The following is a 24351-nucleotide window of genomic DNA, read 5'->3' on the forward strand; positions in this document are numbered from 1 at the left end:
TTGGCAGGGTTTGGTATAGAACATTATTGTTAATGCCAGTCTCGAAACAAAACAGTTTATACTTTCCAAGAAAGCCTGCTACTACCTTCCAAGAACTGTTTCAAAAGTGACAATATGAGAAAACAACTGGGTATTCCTTATTCTTTAATATAGGTGTGAAGATTCAGATATCCAGATGGAGAGATTTCCTCTCAATCTTAGACAAAATGTAACACTGATAATCATACCTCGTTTTCTGTATGTAGGTCCACTTCCCCGGCACACTGCATGGAACTAAAAAAGCCGCTGAACTTTTCATTAATTTGCTCAACTAGCTGTTTCAAAGGGTTTAGCCACTTTTCCTTAGCCTAAAAAGAAAAAAAACCACTCATGTTAAGAGGAGCAATTTTACAGCAGATACACCTCTTTGTACTGCAGAATCAGGAGGTTAAAGTTTTACATATGCTATTTATTAATGGTGTCCCTAAACACTTTCTGACATATGGGTTAGAAGGTGCATGTGCACCAATGTGCTGCGCCAGTTGTGATCCAGGGACTGGGGGTGGGGGTGGAGGAAATGAAGAGGGGAGGCTACACTGCCAGTTGTCATCCCCCTGTGGAAAACAAGAGCGCCAGGCAGAGGCTGTGCTGTGTTGACACTAGACCTGTGCACTGAATGCCAGCATGTGCAGGGTGTGCATGAATGGATATTCTCATCAAGTTGTCTTGGTTGCTGAAAGCCCCTGTGCAGGTCAAACACAAAGTATGCTCCTCCCAACTTCACTCCCATTGGCCACACAGACCTGCTGATGTGCATGAAGCCACCCCACTGCACATGGAAGCTACTCAGTGGCGACCGGATGCCATGTGCTATCCATGTTACCATGGATGGGTGCTAGGACTGTGCTGCCATGCTATGGCAGTGGGGGGTGTGGGTGTGGGCATTCCACAAGTCCTTAGTCCTGTGCTCCAGCTGGCTGAACCGGCCGGCGGCTGTGTGTACTCGGCTTGTGAGTTCCTTGCCTCCATGTACCACTGCCATTCATATATCTCTTGAAAGGATGGATTTGTAGACTGTACTTATTATGATGATTTATTAGAAGGCCAACAGCTATTTATACACTCCCCTATATTATAATGCCTTATGGAGTGAAAATAATGGCAATAATAACCAATACACATAATACCTGTGAAATATTCTGCCTATAGTCATCCAATTCTTTTGTCTTCTCCTCCAGCTCCACTGTCATCTGTGCTATTTCTTCTGTCCTTTTGTTACATTCCTCAACAACCTGGCAGGAAGACATGACTCTCTTTAAGAGGTGACATCTTCCAAGTGGACAATACAGACGTTTTACAATCCAAATCCAAAGAAAGAAAACTACAAGGCCCATTACTTGTTGAAATAGAAAACAGACACGGAACCTGGTTACACATTCACAATACAAAATACATTTCTAGCTCAAGTGAAAAGAATATGAGGCAACACTGCACTTCTAACTGGGAGAACCTCAAATATTCAATAGCAGCACAGCTGTTTATTTAAAACTGGATCGGCCTCCATCAAATATAAAAATGGGTGGGTGCAGGGCCTGCCTTTTAGGTGCAAAGGGAGCATGAGGGTGGAGAGGTGAGCGATTCCACCTTTCCTCAGCTCCCCACAGTACATCACCAGAGACCAAGGGGCATTAACCAAACCAGTCTTATCATTATCATCAATTGTACTTTGAGCCAAAGCTAAATCTCTCCGCCCTCCCCCTGCAATCGCTGCTTTTTTCTTTCCTCTTTTTAAAAAATCAGAAGCAGCCCAGAACACAGTGGTCTCTGAGAAAAAAGGCTATTTAGAATTCTAATAGATTCAGAATATGGCATTTGACAACACCTTGTTCCTGCTGCTTAGCTTATTATTGTTGTCATTACTAAGCAACGTAGTACAGTGTGGGAGTTAAATCCTGGGGATACATACTGAAGCGCTGAGGCCTGTGAAACAGGAAGCTCTTGACTTCTCCTCATTCAGCAAAGCGTCAATTTCATCCAGTGTGTTTGGAAGAGCAAGGAATGCCTAAAAGAAAGGACCTTGGTATCAATGCCAACAACCCTGCAAAAACCTCGATTAGAATTTGAATAGAAATTGTTCCTTCATATGTATTCTCTGTCTTCTCCACGCAAAGGACCTACCACTTGCTTGTTCTTCCTCTTGCTTTGGACATAGCCAAAGAAACCTTTTATTATTCTTTTTGACCTCTCTTACAAGCCTGAACTCATTCTGCGCTTTAGCCAGCCTGACCTTCCCCCTACAACTGTTGGCTACTTGTGATTTCCCCTTTCTTCCATTTCTTATACACGCCCTTAATTCTCAGCTCATCTGTAAGCTCCTTATGCAGCCACACCGGTAGCAGGAGTAGCAGGAAGCATTCTATGGGCTGTGCCTTCCAAAGGCTGCCTGGAGTCTTCTAAGGTCTGCAACAACCCAATAATCCCCCCCCTCCACAACACATTTTAAAAGGGTATTGGATGTTAATCAGCCAAAGGCCTGGTTAAAGAGGAATGTTTCCGCCTGGCGCCTAAAGTTGTATGATAAAGGTGGCAGCTGAACCTCCCTGGGGAGAGCATTCCACAAATGGGGAGCCACTGCAGAAAAGGCTCCGTTCTCATGTTGCCACCCTCTGGACCTATTGTGGAGGAGGCACACAAACAAAGGCCACAGAAGATGATCTCAGGGTCCTGGTAGGTTGATATGGGGAGAGCCGTTCCTTGAGGTATTGCACTGCTGAACTGTTAAGGCTTTATAGGTTAAATCCAGCACTTTGAAATGGGCCTGGGAACTAGTAACTAGCGCAGTCTATATTGCTTCGCATAAACTTTTTGGAAATTAAGCAGTACATAAATTCTGTTTAATAAATAAAATAAATCATTACAATAAAGGAAGCCTTGTTGGGAATTACATCAATGATTGATACTATGCTCTTTATTTTAACTGTAACTAATATTTATAGATATAATGATGATCCAAAATTTTCTGAGATTGTAAAATATTTATTCTGGTACAGTCAAACCTAAATGCCTCCATCATTGTACATTTCGGCTTCCAAATGCTGAAAACCCGGAAGTAACTGCTTCGGTTTTCGGAAGCCAAATGTGCTACGCGTCTTCAGTTTTGAGTTTCCCTATTGTATTGAGGCTTCTGCTTTCATTTTTTGGTTTTTGAACGTTTCGGAAGTCGAATCGTCTTCTGGAACAGATTACGTTCAAAAACTGAGGTTCCACTGTACAATAGTTAATGTATATACACTGATTAATAATAATGAACGTGATTCATTAAATAGGCAATCAGTATTTATAATTATTAATGAATTTATAATCATGCAATGCTATATACTAAACTGTATTTGAAATCTATTATGGCAATATTCCTTCAATTAAACATGCTATGTTACCTGACAGCATGCAGGGAGTGGGGAGGGGGAAAGGTTTCTACAAGCCAAGGCACCCGAGGCTATGCTTTGCCCAGGGTTACCTCTTTATGCCTTGCCATGTCTTAATTTGCTCACCAAGTTAAACATTCAGTGTTACAAACTTAGATAAAGTTCTCTATTGGATCAAAATTTTGAAGTGTCAGGGAGGATTTAAAATTTACAGCGTGCTGTGCGTTGGAAGGAGAATTACATGAAAATGATGGATCAGTGGTATTCAACACCTGTAAAATTAGCAAAGATGTACAGAACTGCTTCAAATGTTTGTTGGAAATGTAAGGAGAAGGAAGGCACGTTCTACCATATGTGGTGAACGTGCAAGATAACAGGAGCATTCTGGGAAATATTTACAATGAGTTAAAAAAATGTTTAAAATAACATTTGGGGGAAAACCTGAGGCTTTTCTACTAGGTCTTTTAAGTACAGAGATTCCAAAGGAGCAGAAACGACTATTCATGTATGCAACGACAGCAGTGCGAATATTACCGGCCCAGAGATGGAAAGACGATAAAGTTCCGACCAGAGACAAATGGCTGATGAAGATGATGGACTACGCCGAAACGGCGAAAATGACTGGGAAAATCAGAAACCAGGAAGAGAAGAACTTTAAGAAGAATGGGGTACAGTGGTACCTCGGGATGCAAACAGGATCCGTTCCGGAGCCCCATTTGCATCCTGAATGGAATGTAAGACGTGACGGTGCGTGCGCGGGTCACGTTTTGCCGCTTCCACGCATGATGTCATTTTGAGCGTCTGCACATGCTGCGAAACCCGGAAGTAACACACTCCGTTACTTCCGGGTTGCCACGGAGTGCAACCCGAAAGTGCTGAACCTGAAGCACATTCAACCCGAGGTATGACTGTACTTAAGAGAACACTGTAAACAACTAAAAACTTTGGCAGGATTTGAGTAATGCTTGTAATATACGAAGACCTATGGTAAAAATGGATTCTTTGTTAAACAAATACAGTGGTGCCTCGCAAGACGAAATTAATTCGTTCCGCAAGTTTTTTCTTCTTGCGAGTTTTTCGTCTTGCGAAGCACGGTTTCCCATAGGAATGCATTGAAAATCAATTAATGCGTTCCTATGGAGACCGCTTGCCAGGCTGGCGGTGCGGAGAAGGGCTTTTCTCCCCACCGCAAGCCTTCAGGACAGGTACGGGAACAGAGGGGAAGGCGCGCAGCACTTCTCCTCTGTTCCCGGGGCTTGCGGTGGGAGGAGGGTTTTTCCTCCCCACCGCCAACATTCAGAACAGCATTCTGAATGTTGGCAGTGGGAAGGAAAACCCTCCTCCCACCGCAAGTCTTCAGGACAGCCATCCGAAGGCTGGCGCGGGGAGAAGGTCTCTCCGCCCCACCGCCAGCCTTCGGAGGAGCCTTCTGAAGGCTGGCGGCAGGAGGAGGTCTCTCCGCCCCACCGCCAGCCTTCGGAGGAGCCTTCTGAAGGCTGGCGGCGGGAGGAGGTCTCTCCGCCCCCCCCCCGCCAGCCTTCGGAGGAGCCTTCGGAAGGCTGGCGGCGGGAGGAGGTCTCTCCGCCCCACCGCCAGCCTTCGGAGCAGCCTTCGGAAGGCTGGCGGCGGGAGGAGGTCTCTCCGCCCCACCGCCAGCCTTCGGAGCAGCCTTCGGAGGAGGTCCGAGGACAGTGGGGAAGACGCGCTGCACTTCCCCGCTGTCCTGGAGATTTCCCTATGGGCTTTCATCTTGCGAAGGAAGCCCATAGGGAAATTCGTTTTGCGAAGCGCCTCCAAAACGGAAAAACCCTTTCGTCTAGCGGGTTTTTCGTCTTGCGAGGCGTTCGTCTTGCGGGGCACCACTGTAGAGAAAATAAGGGAGACATTCAGGGGGGGGAAGAGATTGATAATGGTAACCATGGAAGGGCGGAGGGGAGTCGAAGGATTCAGGGAATCCTAAATGATGATGTTGATGTATAATATTTGAATTCAAATTGGTTATGTAAAACTCAATAAAAATAATTTTTTTAGAAAATAAGTTTATGAAGTGTCTTCAAATATATGGTAATAGGAGGTGTACTGATGACTTTGAAAACATTTTCCTATTCATTTTCTTGAACTGTTCTAAAAGATAAAGGCCGGGAATCAGGCACTTTCGGAACAGAGCAAAAATGGTCCTATGTGATTGTGCAACAGTTTCCATCAACAAAAGATGGCTCCGCCTGGGGTTTAGTTGTGTGTGTGTCTGTGTGTCAGTCCTTTGTTGTGGCACTTACGTTGCTGAAATGTTCTGGTATACTTTGACCTGGACGAAGGTTGCAAGCTTGCATAGCTTTCCTCATGAAACCTTTACAGTTCTCCAAGAGGGCGCGTCTCCTTTCATCCAGCTCCAAAAGCTGCTGCTGTAATAGACAGAAGGGGGGGCAGTATTATTATTTTCATGAAAAACTCAGCAAAACGTTGACCAAAGCAAGGCCTTCAGAATTTGGGAGGAAGGGCAGGCTATAAATTCAATAAATAAATAATTACTCTGAAAAACTAAAAATGGAGCCACAAGTAGAAAGGGCCCAGGGAGGACACCAGCCAGGTGTGGAAGGGAGGGCAGCTCCATCCAGCTCATTCCTGTGGAGTCAGCAGCTGCCATCAAGACAGAAGTCTGAGGGAAGAACTGTCTGGCAGGATCTGTCTTCCTGGCTTGCTCCGCCAGAGTCCACTGCTCTGCTCCCAGATCGGCTCTGAGGGAGGAAAGTGTGCCTGGGCAGCCAGAATCAGCACAGAAGAAGAGGACCTTGAAGACCTTGTGCCTGAGTTTGCTCTTTCCCTCCTGCACTTCATTTTCCCTCGTGTGGTGGGCCTTTTCACCCTGAGCAAAGGGACAGTCCTACGACTGATTTTTGTAAGCCATTCTAGGACCCTTTCTGGTTAAAGAGTGGGGCACAAAATGCCTTAATTAAATACATCATCTGTAGCATTGTAGATAAACCCTTAAATAATTTTTTAACACCTGCAAGTGTTATTCAACCTACAACCTAAAAATAATTGTGTGAATTAGTCCACAAAGCTGTTTCTCACACAAACTTTTTCCACAAGATAAAATCTAGACCCATCTCAATGGAGGAAAACACATCTATTTGGATTTCCAGCGTTGATTTATTTCACGCATACGCACACAGCCCAGGGTGTCCTGGCCTAGGACTTCAGCGGCCGCTACAGTTTCATAGCACACTATCATTGCACAGTGTGTGGTCGCTGGTGAGTTGCTCAGGGAGTGAAGTGCCAGGCCAAGGTGAAGAGCAACCTGACTTCTGCCCCAGGCCAAGACAGCAAGCGCTGTGAGGGAGGCTGCCATTGCGGCCTCCTAAGAAGAGAAGCGAGAGGAAGACTAGCCGGGACCCGCCTGCTGACCAGAGAAACAGCAGCTGCAGGGAGCTGCCAAAGCGAATGCTAGACTCCAAGAGCAGCCACCCTGGGGTGGCAAAGCAACAGGGAAACCCGTGCTGATCCCCACCCTGGGCTGGGGAAAGACAGCTGTTGTGTGTACTCCAAGAGAGCTGGCCAATTTGCCACAAGTACCATCTGATCTGAATATCCAGGAACTTCAGGCATTGGCACGGAGTTTGCTTGCTTTTCTTCCCCTCCTTTCCCCCCTTGCTATCTCTCGTCTGTGAGAAAGTGAGCCAGTGGGGTGTAGTGGCCAAAGAGTCCACAAAGCTCCCTGGGTGGCCTTGAGCCACTCGCTGTGTCTCAGCCTAACCTCACAGAGCTGTTGCGAGGATAAAATGGAGTAGAAGAAAACAATGGAGGAAAGGTGGGCTATAAATGCCATAGATAAATCAATAAACCTAAAGGCACAGACCAGTCTGATCTATTAATCTCTGTACAGCAACATATTCATCCACAGAAGGCATTTCAGAATCACAGGAGAGAGAAAAATGCCCAAGCTTCAAGGGTTAGGAAGCAGCTCACAGCAAGAGGAGCTACCATCTTCCCTTTCCCCACTTGCTCCTGCTTTTACCAGCAGCTTGGCTGAGCCACCAGAACTGTGCTGTGAATAATGGCAGCAGGGCCATCAGCTGGGGGGGGGGCATTCAGGTCATGGAGGAACTGATGAGACACTGCCAGAACTCTGCTAGGCTCCAAACAGTCAAGGACAACGTCAAGGTTCAGCCACTTCTCAGAAGTTGTTTCGATTGTTGGGAGTGAATCAAATACGTAACTAAGAACTAGTGCCCGAGTTTGCTTTTTTCCTCTTCCCTCCCAATCATGTTTCCTTTTGTGTCATGACTTTTAGGTTGTAAGCCCAAGGGCAGGGATTGTATAATTATGGATTCCCAAAAGCCCCTCTGGAAGACTTTTTGGGCTGAAAAGCAGGTTACAAATCAGGAGTTACTGTATTTTTCGCTCTATAAGATGCACCAGACCACAAGACGCACCTAGTTTTTGGAGGAGGAAAACAAGAAAAAAAATTCTGAATCTCAGAAGCCAGAACAGCAAGAGGGATTGCTGTGCAGTGAAAGCAGCAATCCCTCTTGCTGTTCTGGCTTCTGTGATAGCTGCGCAGCCTGCATTCGCTCCATAAGACGCACACACATTTCCCCTTACTTTTTAGGAGGGAAAAAGTGAGTCTTATAGAGCAAAAAATACGGTATTAATACGTTTGTCTCTCCAGATGTCCCATCCTCTCTGCTCACTGGCAACGCTGCCTGGGGCTGATGGGAGCTGGAGTCTAGAGGATCTCAGGTTAGCTACGTCCGGTATTAATGCTACAAACCAACCAACCAACAAACCAACAAACAATGCACTATGGTAGCTACCAGACTTCAGTATACCATTCTTGTTACAGAGGAAATCAGGAGTCAGTAAGTGCTGTGAGGACACTCTGGCAGGAGTTCTGCCTCGCCCTTCGCACTAGAGATGCTGCTGGCAGGAGCTCAGGCACATGCAGCCCCCTCCCTGTGAGCTGCTCCTAGTGAAACAGGGGCAGAGAAATTCTCTTATCTGCCAAAAGAACAATTTTCTGAAGGGTAAAACATTCATCATGCTGGACTATCTAAAATAATAATGATAAACTTAGTCTTTAGGATAATTATTCTTTCTGCCTGTTCAGAAAGAGATATTTGGCAGAGTATTGGTATTTCCTCATATGCTTTATTTGACTCCATTAGGAGTAAAAGGATGGGAGTCTACTGAAAAATAGTAGCCAGTGACTAACACTTCCATGCAGAACTGAGCTGAAAAGATTGCCACTCTAATAGTATTCCAAAACTTTTAATTATGAAAAATAACACAGAAGGAAAACATGATTGTTGTGTTCTTAAAATTCATTCTAAAATAAATACTGCAATGTATGTTCTGAACAGTACTTGGTGGATTTTTCTCCCCAAATGTGCCACGGTACATGTTCCAAAAAATAAAATAAAAATCAATTAATCCAAACAAGACAATTATCAAGTCTCTCTCAAAACAGTTGTCAAACACAGAGGTGGCTGTGCCAATTATCTGACGAGCAGATGGGGCTAACAATCCTCCCTACTGTTCCATATGGATCATAAACACATATTTGCCTCTCACATTCATTAAGAAAATTAAAAACCAAAATTGCTTAAGATAAATATTAGAGTTCTTGATCTAAGGTGCTATACTGAACAAGAAAAGCACATAAAATCTGCTAATGTGCATGTGTCATTTTTAAATGTTCATGCATGTTAGCAAGGAAAACATATTCTAATCTAAGAGATAATGTTTTACTTTTCTTAATGAATCACTGTGCTGACAGAACCCACATATGCAGCATTTGTCTCCCACAGAAAAAGGCTGAATTGGATTTTGCCTGTCTGCCACTACTTGTACAAAGCCTTTTTTAAAGACCATCAGCACAGTTCACTAACAAAAGAAGTTAATTGCTGCTATTAATGGTGCTCTATTTACCTGCATTTGCAGTCCTCAAAACTCAAGGATAGGCTTCCTTTAGCAGGTAAGGGAAACTATCAGGGAAATTGCTCTCCCTATCTGTCAGGGTGTGTAAAAAGGATGTGAAATGCTGGTGCCCTAGGTAAGCATTGTGCCTTTTCATATTATTTTGCAGATCTTGATTGAATATACTCATGAACAAGGAAGCGGTCTTGCAGCAAGTAAGACCACTGATCCCTCCTGGCAAAATATTGGGGACACCAATTGGCAAAAGGGTTTCAGAGAGGGACTTTCTCAGTCCTACCTGAAGACACCTTTTGCAGGAAGAGCATGTCCTCTCACACAGGACAATGGCCCGTCCCCTAAACGGCATTCCATATATAAAAGTAGGTTTTCAAGCTCATTCAACAAGTGTGAGAGTGCAGGTCTTACCTCTGCAGCTCGTAGCTGGACAGCGCAGGCTTTATATTCAGCCTCAAGTCTGCTCTTGTGGAAAGCCGCTTTCATGTTCTGTAGAACCAAATCTGTTTTCTGTTTGTTCAAGGTCACACAACTCTGTGGAAAACAAGTATCATTTAGAAGATTTTGCTAAAAAGAAAAGCATTTATTATTCTTCAATCTGGTGTTTATCCAGATGCAATGCCTCTTCTGTTTGATCAAACACTTGGCAACTGAGAATAAAGTTTGCTTTTCCCAGGTGAGTAACAATTCATTCCAACCTGCCAGAATGATAGTGCAAAGCACTTTTTATTATTTATTTATGTATTATTAAAATTTATATCCCACCCTTCACCTTGTAATATACTTATGAGTGGGCATTTTTGTAGACTTTATTCCTTTGGAACATTTGCACTGTCATGCATCAGGCTCATAACAACATCGATGTTAATGGACTCCTCTAGGTGACAAGCAATTGAGAAATAAAATGTTCAATACATCTATCAATTAGGTCTTCGTTTTGGGGAAGGGAGGAGTTCATCATTATTTGAATAAATTCATAAAACGCCAACGTACCAACAGCAACCTTTGAGAGATGTGTGTTTACCTTTATTAGTTGCATAAATTCTGTGACGAGTTTTACTTTTCCAGTGTTAATTTGTTTTACTGCAATCTTCGCTCGCTCAGACGCTTCTGCCAGGTTGACGCCATCTTGTTCCATTTGTCTCAAACTGCGCAAGGAAGATTTATGGGCAATGCTGTTTGAGTTACTACAAAATTCCTAGTTCAACCCTATGAAGGCTAGATTTATGTTTTGACAATGAGGAGGCATGATAACTGCCTTTCAAAGTACAGAAAATCAGACTATCCTGTGCAAGCTGAAGAACTTAAAAGAGTAAAGTCTACAAAGCTTTCACAATAAATAAAAACCTAATTTTCAATAGTGCCTCTAAAACACATCTGCCCTATCATTCAATTAACAAGCTCTGTCCTGACTGACGTTAACAAGCACAGGGGAAAACAGGGATGCCTGTCATCATTAGCTCAATTCTTCAAGCTAAATTCTGTCAACTCTTAACCATTTTTGGGGTCAGGTCTGAAATCCTAGCTGTCATGTTACGCAAATTGCCCACCAAAGGAATAGCAGGTTCTATGAACACCAAAGGAGTTATTTATACAGCCAAAGTATAGCATTATTTTTTTTGGGGGGGGGGGATGCGGGTGGCGCTGTGGGTTAAACCACAGAGCCTAGGACTTGCCGATCAGAAGGTCGGTGGTTTGAATCCCCGCAACGGGGTGAGCTCCCGTTGTTCGGTCCCTGCTCCTGCCAACCTAGCAGTTCGAAAGCACGTCAAAGTGCAAGTAGATAAATAGGTACCGCTCTGGCGGGAAGGTAAACGGCGTTTCCGTGCGCTGCTCTGGTGCGCCAGAAGCGGCTTAGTCATGCTGGCCACATGACCCGGAAGCTGTATGCCGGCTCCCTTGGCAATAAAGTGAGATGAGCGCCACAACCCCAGAGTCGGTTCACAACTGGACCTAATGGTCAGGGGTCCCTTTACCTTTACCTAAGCATTTTTAAATCCTCTTGTCTGGACGCAAAGGTCTGCAAGTGGAATTATGTTTGCAGGCTGCTCTTTTCCATTTCCATACGGCAGGACCTGGAAAGCCGATCTTGGGGGTTAACAGAACCTCCAATCAGCACAGAAAACAGTGTCTGGGGCTGCAGGAGGAATTGGTGGAAGCTGAGGGTGAGCCCTTCACAGGAGTCGATGTACCTTCCACTTGCACAAGATCACCTCTGGATCTAAGCCACTGATTTCAATGGGAAAATCTAAGAATATGCCGAACTCTTCCAATTTAAAATCAAATAGATTTGAAAGTGCTTAAATTTAGCTGAATCCTGCCTAAGTATTCTTCTTCCATGTTTTTAAGCACCAATGGGTACTTTGGCAAGTATGTGGACATTAACTTACAGAAAAATCGCCCAACAATTTTTTAAGAGGCACACACAGAACTTCAAATTCTCAGCACATACCTTTCCTTACTTTCCCCACAATTTAATAGAATCATAGAACTGTAGGATTGGAAGTCCAACCCCCGGCAATGCAATATTTATATAACTTTCATAAGCCAAGTAATTAAATTTGATTGTCCATACTGCCTTCTTTTTTACAGCTGATGTTTAAATTACAAACCGTACAATGCACATGCAAGTATGCGCTTATGCGGTTGCCCCCTGGTAACAGTGTAGCAAAGAGAACAAAGTTTAGGGCAAAGGGAACGGAACTGTCCAAACCCTGCAAGTAAGCAAAGTAAGAAAAACTGAGGGGGACTAAGGACTTAAAGGGCAAAAATATGAATATGACTATAAATAAAACATAAAATACATAATATAAACAAAATATTATGTAAATTCTAATGACATTTCTATTTGCCTTTATAAAGTCTTTTAAAAAGGGTGGAAAGATTAATTGGACTTGTAGATCATTAATCCCCTCTTTCCAACTTGATCTCTCATATCCATTTTATCATAGTCAGAAGTTCACAGTACTCAGCAGAAGGATGACAGGTTTTCCTAATCACTTAAATGGCTCCATGATCATCAATGGACTATCAAAGCAGTAACAGTTCTGATCCAGGTTTGGCTCAGTTTTCTGAGTGCTGTTTCTCTACATAATAAATATATAAAATAACTATACCTGTCACTTTTCATACTAATTTTTGATTCCAATTGCTTCCTTTTGTTTTTTCTATCCAATAGCAACTTTTTCTGTTGTCTGAGGTCATTATCTCTGTGTTCCATACATTTTTGTTTTTCAGAGAGAGAAGCCATTTTAGAATCCAGCAACTCCAGCTGCCTTGCAATTTCCTAAAGTAAAAAGTGCAGAAGAAAATCCCACTGTATAATGTGTTCATAGTGCACAGGCAACCATTTTAAAAACAGGGAGTATTCCCTGCCCCCCCCCAAAAATGCTAACAGTGTTAATTAAATTAAGAAGGTGCACAGCATTTTAAAGTTCAGGTGCAAATATTCTTGTGATATTTGAAAGTGACTTTCAAATTGTAGCTTTAGTGTTAAATGTGGTGAAAAACAGATATAAAACACCAGCCAAAATTGCTGACCAAAGACTTTACAGGATTAATAAGACCCAACATTTCAAATCATGAACTGCTGTTTTCCTAAACCATCACGATAAATCAGCTTACCTTCTGTTGATTTTCCAACTGCCTTCTTTCGTCTGCATCCACTGTGACAGTAAGGAACTGTGCTGGCTTCAGTGATGTATTACTGGTAATGGTCTGATTTGTGTAAAAAGACACTTTTACCATATATCTTTCTTCTGCTGTGTAGATGTTTCTCAGTTTGGTTTCTTTTATGACCTGCACACACAAAATTACCACACTACAATTATATCACCTCCAGAGGGATAGCTATTAACATCCCGAATGTTAGTCTATTGCAACAAAAAATTCAAATAATTTGTAGCAAATTTATTACATCATACATTTTAGTGGATTACAGTCACTCGCATCAGATGCATGCAGTGTTATCCTAAATTGGCATGAATACATACACATGGCAGCGGGATAGCGGGAGTGGAGTTGCAGGCAGCAATGTGAGAGGGAAATAAAGTGAAATGCAGAAACTACGGACTGTGATCATTACTTGAGGTAAGGCTGGATGGCAGCCTTACCCTCTCCTCCCCTTGCCCCAGGGCTCAGGAACCAATGATGTGGGGCAGCCACATACGGCTCCCAGAAAGACAGCTTTCTATCTCAGCACATTTTAAGACCTCTTCTGACTGGGAGTGCAAGAAAGGAGGCTCCTTTGTTTCCTCCCTGCAAATTAAGGGCAGCTCACCAGGCCTGAACTTTAAAGGGACTGGGGGGGGGGGGGCGACTACTGGCCTTCTAAGACTTTGGGAGCGGAACTTCATGTGAGGTAGAAATGAAGTGATGTCTTAACTGCTGCCGTTTCCACTTTTTTAGCTTGTGTTTTGCGTGTGTACAGGTGGTTTTAAGACGATTGTTTTTAGGATGCTTTATCTGTTTTATATTTTATTGTAAGCCAGTTGAGATCCAATTGATAGGAAAGCAGATTATAAATTTAAGCACAGTATTTATTATTATTTGCATTTGTTAGTTGCTTTATATATTAAAAAGTCTCAAAACAACTTTACAAGAAAAATACATACAGGTAAGTACAGTTATAAGTCAAGTTTAAAATACATTTAACACAAAATATCAAAATGTTTATCCAACAATACACTAAATAGTCAAAGATGAACAGCACAATAGAGACTGACTTAACCACTAAAAGACTAGATTCCACAAATAGGGATGGGGTGGAGAGTAAATACCCCTGAAGAACACCCCCTCTACATCTCCCTCCAGGCTGGGTCACGTGAGGAGAGGTGATCTTTGGAACTGGGATCCTGAACCACATAAGGCTTTATAGGTCAAGTCAAACTCTCTGAATTAAGCCGATAAATTAACTGGTATTCAGTTCAGCCAGAATCAGTATATTGTGCTCAGACCTTCTAATCCCAGCTAATAATCTGGCTGGTGACTTCTGCAGAACCATCACCCCAAAAAATCAAGCACCACTTTCTCTCCACTGCTGCTGGGAAACAAAGAACAGATACGACTTTAAGTGTTCGAAGAAACTCAACTCATCTCTGCCAATGGGGCAAAAAGACTGACCACCCATCTTAACACAGAGGGACAGCACATAGGAGAGGTGTAATTTGATTGTATGTGCTTTTCTTAGCTGCTTGTTGCTACTGTGCTTTGCTAATGTGCTTATATAAAGTATGACAAGTTCATGGCCTCCTGATCTGGTGTTGCTTGCTTCTAAGGGAAAGGCGGCAGCATCACGCCAAGAGTCTTCCTAAACACTACAGATTTCTATCTCTCTTAGTCAACATGCCTCACCCTTTCAATCATATTTCTGGTTTTCTCTGTGCCGACAGGGACCTCATGAATGCGATATTTATCACACAGGTAATTCATCACAGGGTGGGGAGCATCAAACAACTCTCTCAAGTAAGAGAAAACTCCATACCGGCTGAAGAAGGCAAGAGAGGCAGTTAAATACATTCCCCCCAATTAGTAAGATGAATAATCAATTCTCAGAGCAAGAGTGTTGGAGAAATGAATAAATATGAGCAATCATATTTTAACTGAGGTTAAATATTAAGATTCTGTAACATCAAAAGCCAAATTCTGCAAGCTTACGACAGGCAAAATTGAGCAAATAGTAAATGCTTATTTAATCAGCTAAATTAATTTGATTCAGTATGCTGAGCATCGTGGTGAAAACAGCTAGGTCACTGCACAATTGCTTTCACACAATAACTTATACCCATTATTATAATGTAGGGTTTCAAGATAAATAGCTCAAAACTTACAACAGTTCTTCAACTGGTTTCGAAGGTCTGCTTTCAGCATAAGATTCACTTGGTGAGCACACAGCATTCACTCTGAGCCTCTGAACATCACGCACCTAAACAAGATTGCATCAATGCCAAGAGAACACTCTTAGCTGTCTTAAGACAAACGTTTGAACTGAGCTTTTTAACAGTTCTCTTGTGTAGGTAACAATAGTAACATTAGAGAGTATTTCAGAGGATCTTTAATTTAGAACCACCTACAACTCCTTATCTCCTGCCAACCTAGCGGTTTGAAAGCACGTCCAAGTGCAAGTAGATAAATAGGTACCGCTCCGGCAGGAAGGTAAACAGCGTTTCCGTGTGCTGCTCTGGTTCGCCAGAAGCGGCTTAGTCATGCTGGCCACATGACCCGGAAGCTGTACGCCGGCTCCCTCGGCCAATAAAGCGAGATGAGCACCACAACCCCAGAGTCGGTCACGACTGGACCTAATGGTCAGGGGTCCCTTTACCTTTTACAACTCCTTATCTGAAAGCCATTTCAATCAATTAAGGACAGGGTTAAGAAGTGCCTCACTTTTCTTTTTTGAATTATCTGCACCCTGTTTATTAAGTGAATTTTCCAAAAAGCCTAGCACCCATTAACTTTGTATCAGAAGAATAAAGAAACTGAATCTTCATATAGTCACTGTTATCAGGCAACAGTAGAGCAGGTTTTTCCCTCACTCGCTCAACAAGGTGACTTCTAAAAAACATAACATTTCATGTGCTTCTCTTAGTTGGCGGCTGGAAATGCACTGGAGAAAAGAAAAATGAGCCGTGCTTCCTGCTACCAGTGTGGTGAGAGAGACGCAATCAAGAGCCTACTTATTAGGCTTTCTGCTGTCTGGACTTCGATACCAAGCTGTTTTTAATGTAGGAATTGGTCCTTGCCTCTCTTAGAAAGATTTCCATATCTTCTTGGCTTTCAAAGACAAAGGCCCTCAAGTCGTTGGATGAAATGTGATTTTCTACATATTTAGCATGCTTATGATCTTTCATATTGATCTGTGCAGAAAAAAAATCCAACAATTACAAACGGTGGCTGAAAGTAATAGAAAAAGAACAATAAAATGCGCATGAAGGCAAAGGAGCCAGTAAGCTGATACTTGGGTTCTAAATAAATGGCAAGTACATTTCCAAATATAGCTAAGGACGGATATTTGACTGAGGCTTCAAATCCTGTGCACACATTATCTGGGAGCAAGTCCCACTGAATACAATGAAGCTTACTTCTTTTTTCATCGTTGGTGTGTGTTTTAAATGACCTATAATGAAATTATATATTTCAAGTATGACTTACATTAAATGGGCATCAACAAAGAAAATAAAATGTGCTCTATTCTTTAAAATGGCTCAATACTCATTATGCTGTGGCTAATTATTCTAGAAGTACCTTAATTCATATGTTGGTGGTTACATTGTGGCCCTGTCGTTATCTTTGTGGGAGAGGAGATGCTGCAGTATGGTGCCATCCGGATGCACCCTGGAAACTTAGTAAGTCCCAGGTGATGTGGGAGGAGCCCAAATGAGGACTTTTTCTTGAGGGTAACCTCAATATTAGACTACTGTATGTGGCCCACCTTATGCCTTCTTCCTGTAACTGGTGCAAAATGCAGGTGCTAGGGTGCTTAGTGGGACACCCAGCTTTGCATGCATTTTAACAGTGTGGAAAGATCTGCACTAGCTGCCTATTAGCTGCAGAGCCAATTTCAAGGTTGATGTTGTTGGTATTGAAAGCCCTGAACAACCTGACACCAGGGCACCTAGCAGACTGCCTCCCCTAGTACAGAGCAGGCTGATCTTAAAAACTTCCAAGGAGACATGGCTGGTGGTTCCACAACCAGTAGATTGTCACTTGTTGACAATGCAGAAGCAGGGCTTCTTGTGGATAGAACCCAACCTCCAGAATACTGTTCCTCACACAATCCATGAGGTGGAGACTAGGGCTGGGCGATATATCAATATATTGTCCAAAACGGGTCTGAAGTTCACATCGTGATAACTGTTTCATAATATCTGAGCTGGCAATATATCACAAATCACAATGTGTGTAAGGGCTAGGCAATATCTGGTTTTCAGTATCACGATAACTCACCAGCTAAATGTTGAAATGTCATCCACAGCTAAACCTCACAGAATCACCAGCTCAACACTGCAACTAGCACAATGTCTGAAATAAGGAAGGAACTATACAGAGGCGAACAAGACAATGTCCAGGCAACTGCTACTACTTAAAGAGGTCTAAAATGGATAAATGACAACATTATACATACAGTTTGTTTCATCAGCAGGCAAGCCAAAATGCATCCCAGCAGGACTTTTGGTTTTGGGCTTGGCTACCAAATGATGGCATTCAGGACAATCCAAACCACGACAATGAATCATAGTGAATACAAATAATTTGGGACTGCCAGGCTGCCAGCAGTTCTGCTAGGAGGCAGAAACAGCAGTGGCAGAAACAACTTGCCAGGACTGCAGCAGTAGCGGCGACAACCTGCAAGGCCTGGCAGTGGCGGCACAATCAGTGGTGGCCTGTGAGTCCTCATGGTGGTGACAGGAGGGGGGCAGCAGTAGCAGCATGCAAGGCCTCGTGGCGGTGGAACAAGCAGTGGCGACTGCGAGGCCTTGTGGCAGCGACAGAAGTTGGCGGCCATAGCAATGGCAGCCTGCAAGGCCTTGCAGCAACGGCACAGTGACAGCCTGCAAGACCTCTTGGTGGTCATACATAGTGGTAGTAGCAGCAGCAGCAGCCTGCAAGGCCTTATGGCAGCGATGGAAGGCAGCAGCAATAGTGGCCGCAGCCTACAAGGCCTCATGGCGGCAATGGAAAGTGGCGGCAGTAACGGCACTGGCCTTTGAGGTCAGGATTTGGCAGCAGAAGCAGTAGTGGCCTGCGAGTCCTAGGGCAGAGGCCTGTGGGGACTTGTAGCAATGACAGGAGGTGACAGCAGTAGTGGCATCCTGCGAGGCCTTGCATCAGCAACGGGAAGTGGCGGCCTATGAGGCCTCGTGGCAACAAAAGCAGTGGGGCTTGTGAGGCCTCGCCATGGTGGCAAGAAGTGGCGGCCTGGAAGTCCCCCTGGCGGTGGTGGGAGGTGGTGGCAGAAGCTGTGGCAGCCTGCTCAGCGAGGCCTTACAGGTCACCCCTGCTTCCGCCACTGTCTCCTGACACCATGGGAAGGCCTCACAGGCCACCGCTCCTGCCAATGTCAGGACAAGGCTTTGCAGGCAGGCGTCGTTTTTGCCACTGCTGCAAGGCCTTGCAGGCCACCACTACTGCTGTCACCACAAGGCCTCACAGGCTGGTGCCAGCACCCACTGTCATGGCAGGGCTTTGCAGGCTGCTTATTGTGCCACTGCTGCCAGGCTGCCACTGCTTCTGCCCGCCCCCCAGTTGTTGATGCTGCTGCCGCCTAGCAGGCCTGCCTGCCGTCTGGGAGTTCCAGATTATTTGTATTCACTATGATGCATCACTGTACTTTGGATTGTCCTGAATGCCACCACTTGGTAGCCAAGCCCAACCCTTAAGTAGTAGCAGTTGCCAGGACACTGTCCTATTCACCTCTGCATAGCCCCTTCCTTATTTCAGATGTTGTGATATATTGACATATCATGATGTTTAACTGGTGATATACTGCAATATTGAAAAACAGTTATCGCCCAGCCCTAGTGGAGACTGTAATAAGTCAGCCTCTTAAAACATGTTCACCAATGTTTTCCTAGATTCTGAAAAACTGTCTTTGTTTTGTACAATGCTAAGCTTTATTTGTGATGCACACTTTTATCAAGTTTTACTGAATGTTACTGATGAATTTTTATTGTTTTTATGAAAACCTCTTAAAATGAAATTTATTGAGTAGCATGCTTTTTAATAAGTAAATTTACTTTTGATGGATGGACAGAGTAATCCTAGGACTCAGCTAGAGTGGTAAAGAAAAAGTGTTTTATATGTATTGTATATGCAATATAACAATGTGACACCAGGGGGCGCTGTGGAGTCCCGTCTTTCCCAACCAGATTTCCCTGTATGAATTTACGGTAGGTTTAAGTAAAACACTTCTTTGACATGTCTAGATCCAGCCACAATCTTACACATATGTATATAGCTTCTATTCTATTAACATTCCCCGCCCCGCCCCCCGCATTTTCATAGTTCTTGTTTTTATCTGTAACCCATCTCAGAAAAAGGTGAGGTATAAATAAATTAGCCCTCCTCCTCCTATCTGCCGGCAGGTCAGATGGTTAGGACTGAGGTCAAGTATCTCTCTATCTGCAGGGGAAGGCTCCACATAGAAGGGCATGTCCCTGCGGTGCTGTTTCCCTGGTGGTAGCCAGCATTATTCTCCAAAATGAGTGTTCTGGAGGCCTGCTTTCATTTGCTGGGGTCCTCCTCATTACCAGCCTAAAGCTGGTACAACTAATTTCCCTCTCTCCATTGCAACCAATGGGTCTGGGGAGAGAATGAGAAAATGCAGTAAGTCCGCCCCCCATACTTCCCACCCTGGGGGAGCCAGCCGAAGTTTGGAAGTGGTGTCGTTTGACCTAATAACCACCATGTAACTTCAAAATGAAACTAACTGAAAACGATAAAAATACTGCACTTTGTCAAAAAGGTTATTCTCAGAAGCAGTTTGAAACAACCCATTCAAAATAAGTGATTAGATCTGGTTATTTGATCCAGAATTAGCCTTAGAAATGAAGGTGCTAAAGGCCCCACAAGCTGTATGATAACTTCCCCATCCTCTTACAAGGCACTGCTTTTCTGGAAGGCTCTTAAACCTCACTGATGGCAAGACTAGGAAAGGGTGAGGCGGGGGGACTTTCTTGGAGCAGCCCAGCAAGAGTGGGGACTCACCCTGGACCTTTTAACTTTAATATGTTGGTCATATGTCTTTGTTAGTTCACGGTATGAACTACATACATACATACTTTTCAAAATACAAAGCCTCAAGTTGAACAGAATCCGTTCCAGAAATCCGTTCGACTTCCAAAGTTCCAAAGATTGAATCGGAAGCAGCGGAAGCCCCATCAGATGTTCAGCTTTCGAAAGAACGTTCAAAAACTGGAACACTCACTTCTGGTTTTCAATCATTTGGGAGCCGGAACATTCGACTCCCAAGGCATTCAGGAGCCAAGGTACAACTGTATTCTGTACTTTCGCAGAAGGCAAGATTCACACCACAGGCTTAACTCAATACATAAAGGTACCTGTATGCCAGGCTCGACTATTCACATTAAAACAATGGATTATAGTTTTATAAGCAGTAGTGGTATTACATTTTAGTGATGAGTAAGTCACACAATAGTCAGGCAAATCAGCTTACTGCAAGCATCATGGGATCACAGACTTCTCTTTCGAACAGGTTTCTGTTTTCTCTTAGCCACGTAAGAGCAACGTGTGTGTCTTGAAATCTCCTTCTGAGCTTCTCTTCCTTCATCTTCATCATATTCTCAAACCGCACAATGCCATTCATTACTCCTGTAATTTTGAGACAGCTTTAGGAGCCATGTTCACAGGGCTTCGTGATCACAACTACAGCCACTATAGAGGGAAGAGCTGTCTTGCACAAAATACCCGTAGCTAGACCCTTGACGCATATCCAACTAACTGCTTCTGCTAGCAGAAGCGCGTGCAAGAACTTCCACTAGCGCAATCAGGCTTTCCCTGCTCCCCCTTGCAACCCCACAGAACAGCATGCAGGAGGAGGAGAGGAGAGATCGTTCTGGAGGGCGAGCAGAAATCACAAGGCAAAGCTGAATTCCTAGCATATACTTTCCACTCTTGGCAAGCAGCCCATGGAGAAAGCTATGTGGAATTTTGTTAAAGCATCCAGTCTGAATTCAGCTGCTGAATTCCCTGCCATACTAGAATAAATCCTCGCTGGAAATTTCGGCCAGGATTCAGAGCATTATACAGGAGGTCCACATGTACAGTGGAGCTTCTAAGCCGGCTCCAGACACCATTCACCAAAACTGGAAGAATTTCAGGATCAGCATCAACATACAGCTTTAGGAGTTGCCTGGGGGGTGGGGAGTCCTTGGGGGGCAGTATGTTTGAACACACCTAACTAAGGCTAGGATCTAAAGAGCCTATTGAGAACATTTGCTTCCAACCCCTTCTCTGTCATGTTAACAAAGAAAGTCAACGGGAATTGATATCTTCAGGGCTGGGGATTTGGGTTGGTTGTCAGTTATCAAAGCCAATTTCCTATTGTGAAATTCAGCTTTACCACTTGGCAAAAATAATTAAGTAAATAAAAAGGGATGGGCATCTGGGGGGGGGAAAGATTTTAGCAATCCCACCTGCCACTGAACCCAATGTATTCTGACTATGCATGATTTTGGCTTCAGGCACAATCCCCAGAACGTAACCCCCATGTAAGTTGTGGGCTTACTGCAGTACTAACAGCAAGCACCCAGTTAAGCCCATTTACCATCTTTGTCCTTTAGCAAGTTCTCCTTTTCTCCTGTCAGATGATTTAATTCACCATCAATATTTAGTTTCTCTCCCTGCAAATGGTTAAGCTCAGCATTAATTGAATCCATCTGAGGTTGAATATTCTCAGGACTGTCTGTATTTCTTAGCTCATTATTCCAGTCTTCTATCATCTTACGAGTGTTTTGTATTCTCTTCTGTCGGTCCATTTCTACCTCCTCCTTCATCCTCATTGCCTGCATAATTCTCTCAATCTAAAAAACACACAAGCATTTCTCAAGCATGCCAATAACAAAAAGAAGTTTTTACAAAAGTAAGAATATTCTAGCTAAGATAAAATGGAAGTTATTTATTATCTAAAAAAACCCAAAAACCCACCAGCCATTATCATTCTCTCTAGTACCAAACTTGGGTGACCCCTGGCCTATTAGCTTGGAAGCAAAACAGGATCATACAAAATCCAATTGACTTGCACTGCTGATCATAGGTTACCTGCACTTTCCAATTCTGGGATGCCTACTTGCTGGTCTACATAATTCTTTACAAGGTCATGACCTTTTATATCTAAAGTGCTATAGAAGCAAATGACGCTAATGACTGCAACTATTTACCTGGAAATATGCTAGAATCTAGCAAGTACGAAAGGCAGGGGTCACTATTACAGAATCCTCAATATTAGCATTTATGCTTTTGGAATAAAATGAATGCCTCTGTCAGAAAATTAAACATGTTATAAAATCAGCACAACATGGGAGAAACGCAATGGGTTCAAATTACTAAAGTTTTAAGGTAAAGGGTAAAGGGACCCCTGACCATTAGGTCCAGTCGTGACCGACTCTGGGGTTGCGACGCTCATCTCGCTTTATTGGCCGAGGGAGCCGGCGTACAGCTTCCGGGTCATGTGGCCAGCATGACTAAGCCGCTTCTGGCGAACCAGAGCAGCGCACGGAAACGCCGTTTACCTTCCCGCCGGAGTGGTACCTATTTATCTACTTGCACTTTGACATGCTTTTGAACTGCTAGGTTGGCAGGAGCAGGGACCGAGCAATGGGAGCTCACCCCGTCGCGGGGATTTGAACTGCCGACCTTCTGATCGGCAAGCCCTAGGCTCTGTGGTTTAACCCACAGCGCCACCCGCGTCCCTAAAGTTTTAGAGAGAGTTAAATGCAAAATATAATACAAAACTTACTTCTTTGTCTTTTGACTCCAAAGCATCTTGATGCTGTTTACATTTCTGAGATGTTTCTCTGATAGCTGCAGCCTATATACCAAAAGCATTTTTAAAGTTAGAAATCAGCTGTAACTGTAATAAAAGAATCTAAGGCAGTATGGACAGGCGACTTTTCTACTACACCATGGATTAAACTGCATATTGTAACAACTATTTCTGGAGAACAATCGTTGCCTCTTAATTAAATGCTAAACACACTACCGTTAACAAGTATATAGTTGGCAGTTTAAATAACTGCAGCTTTATGGAATCAACTTTTGAGATTCAATATAAAGCTGGATACATGTATAAATTTTGCCATTTGTATCCTGATGCCTTGGTTGTAGCTCACTTCACATGTAAGTTTCTTCCTGTGGGGCATCACAAACTTCCACAGCAAGGCACCGAAGGCTGGCTACAGATCAATGAAACTCAAACCACTCCCTGTGGGTGGATGGATAGGGGAATGATGTTTGGCCACACTCATTATGAGCTCTGCAGCTTGAACCAAGAACCTCAGTGGTTGGTCCTGGGCTCTCTATATGTTCATCTACTTCAGGTGCTGAAGGGAATAGGAGTATACAAAATCAGGCCCTGCTATTGGCAGGTAATATGAAGTCTCTGGGCTGGCCAATCTCAGCATAAATACTAGGAGTTTGGCCTTTGCCTTTGATAGATAAAGAGAGACATTATTTCTCTCTTTGCTGCATTTCAGGTTCTCCAGCTTAAGGCACTGACTTCATTGACTCTGAATTGGAAGAATTCAATGAATTCCAATAAAACAAGCCAGAACCCCAGCCAGGCCCTGACAGAGCCCAAGCTCTGAAGACCTAATTTTGGACTGCAAGTTATCCCCAGGTGAAATAGCAAGTTAGGATGTCCTTAGACACTACCTTCTTTGTGAGGCATACTGTGATTTAGATGGTGTCAGGAAGCTAGACTATGTAGAACTTTCTGTTCTGATTCTACTCCACTGACTCCTTTCTAATTCTTTGCTCATTAAAAGTGTTTTCATTTTACATTACATAGGGTACCTTCAGCTACATGTCTAAACTACTTGTATGTCCATGAGACTTACAAAGGAACTCTTAAATACATACTTTCTCTTGGATTTTGTTATTCAGACTTGCACATTGCTTCTCAGCCTCTTGGATCTGATGTGTCATGGGAGATTGTGATTTTCTTAGTGCATTTAATTCCTCCTTTTGACGATCTCTGTTTTGTTTCACCTGTTCATATTGCTTGCGGACATCTTCATATACCTAGGAAGGAATGCAAGCAAACAGATTTATTAATTTACATTATTTATTCCATGCATTTATATACCACCTTTCTGCCAAGGCGCCCAATGTGGCTTACAATTATAAGCCACTAAGACAAATTATATAACATGTAAAATGGAGGAGGCAGCAGTCTGAACGAACAGGCCCTGATGTTGTCTGTGAGGACATTACATCTCTGTGCTCGATAGCCCAAACAAGTCGTCTGAAGTTTCTGCTTTGTTCACCGCTTAACCTGTCA

At 43.5% G+C, this 24351-nt stretch overlaps 1 protein-coding gene across 9 annotated transcripts in view; it reads right to left on the bottom strand.

The window, feature by feature from the left end:
• The window catches only part of SMC5 (structural maintenance of chromosomes 5), a 67103-nt gene that overhangs the window by 29179 nt on the left and 13573 nt on the right, over positions 1 to 24351 (bottom strand). For 8 of the 9 annotated variants that reach the window (XR_014539770.1, XM_083576597.1, XM_083576603.1 and 5 more), the window contains 15 exons: positions 23931 to 24092; positions 22810 to 22881; positions 21619 to 21874; positions 20509 to 20663; positions 16076 to 16189; positions 15164 to 15258; positions 14688 to 14820; positions 12960 to 13133; positions 12452 to 12621; positions 10360 to 10483; positions 9747 to 9869; positions 5681 to 5806; positions 1946 to 2041; positions 1167 to 1271; positions 228 to 347 (listed from right to left, as the gene is read on the bottom strand). Coding sequence is in view for 8 of the 9 variants with exons in the window: in XM_083576597.1 (XP_083432723.1) it covers positions 228 to 347; positions 1167 to 1271; positions 1946 to 2041; positions 5681 to 5806; positions 9747 to 9869; positions 10360 to 10483; positions 12452 to 12621; positions 12960 to 13133; positions 14688 to 14820; positions 15164 to 15258; positions 16076 to 16189; positions 20509 to 20663; positions 21619 to 21874; positions 22810 to 22881; positions 23931 to 24092 (2025 nt within the window). In the remaining variant the exon portion in view is untranslated. The remainder of the gene's footprint in view (positions 1 to 227; positions 348 to 1166; positions 1272 to 1945; positions 2042 to 5680; positions 5807 to 9746; positions 9870 to 10359; positions 10484 to 12451; positions 12622 to 12959; positions 13134 to 14687; positions 14821 to 15163; positions 15259 to 16075; positions 16190 to 20508; positions 20664 to 21618; positions 21875 to 22809; positions 22882 to 23930; positions 24093 to 24351) is intronic. The other variant, XM_083576598.1, reaches the window with a different exon arrangement.

The sequence above is a fragment of the Podarcis filfolensis genome, assembly GCF_964270895.1.
Source record: "Podarcis filfolensis genome assembly, chromosome: 11".
NCBI classification, from domain to species: domain Eukaryota; kingdom Metazoa; phylum Chordata; class Lepidosauria; order Squamata; family Lacertidae; genus Podarcis; species Podarcis filfolensis.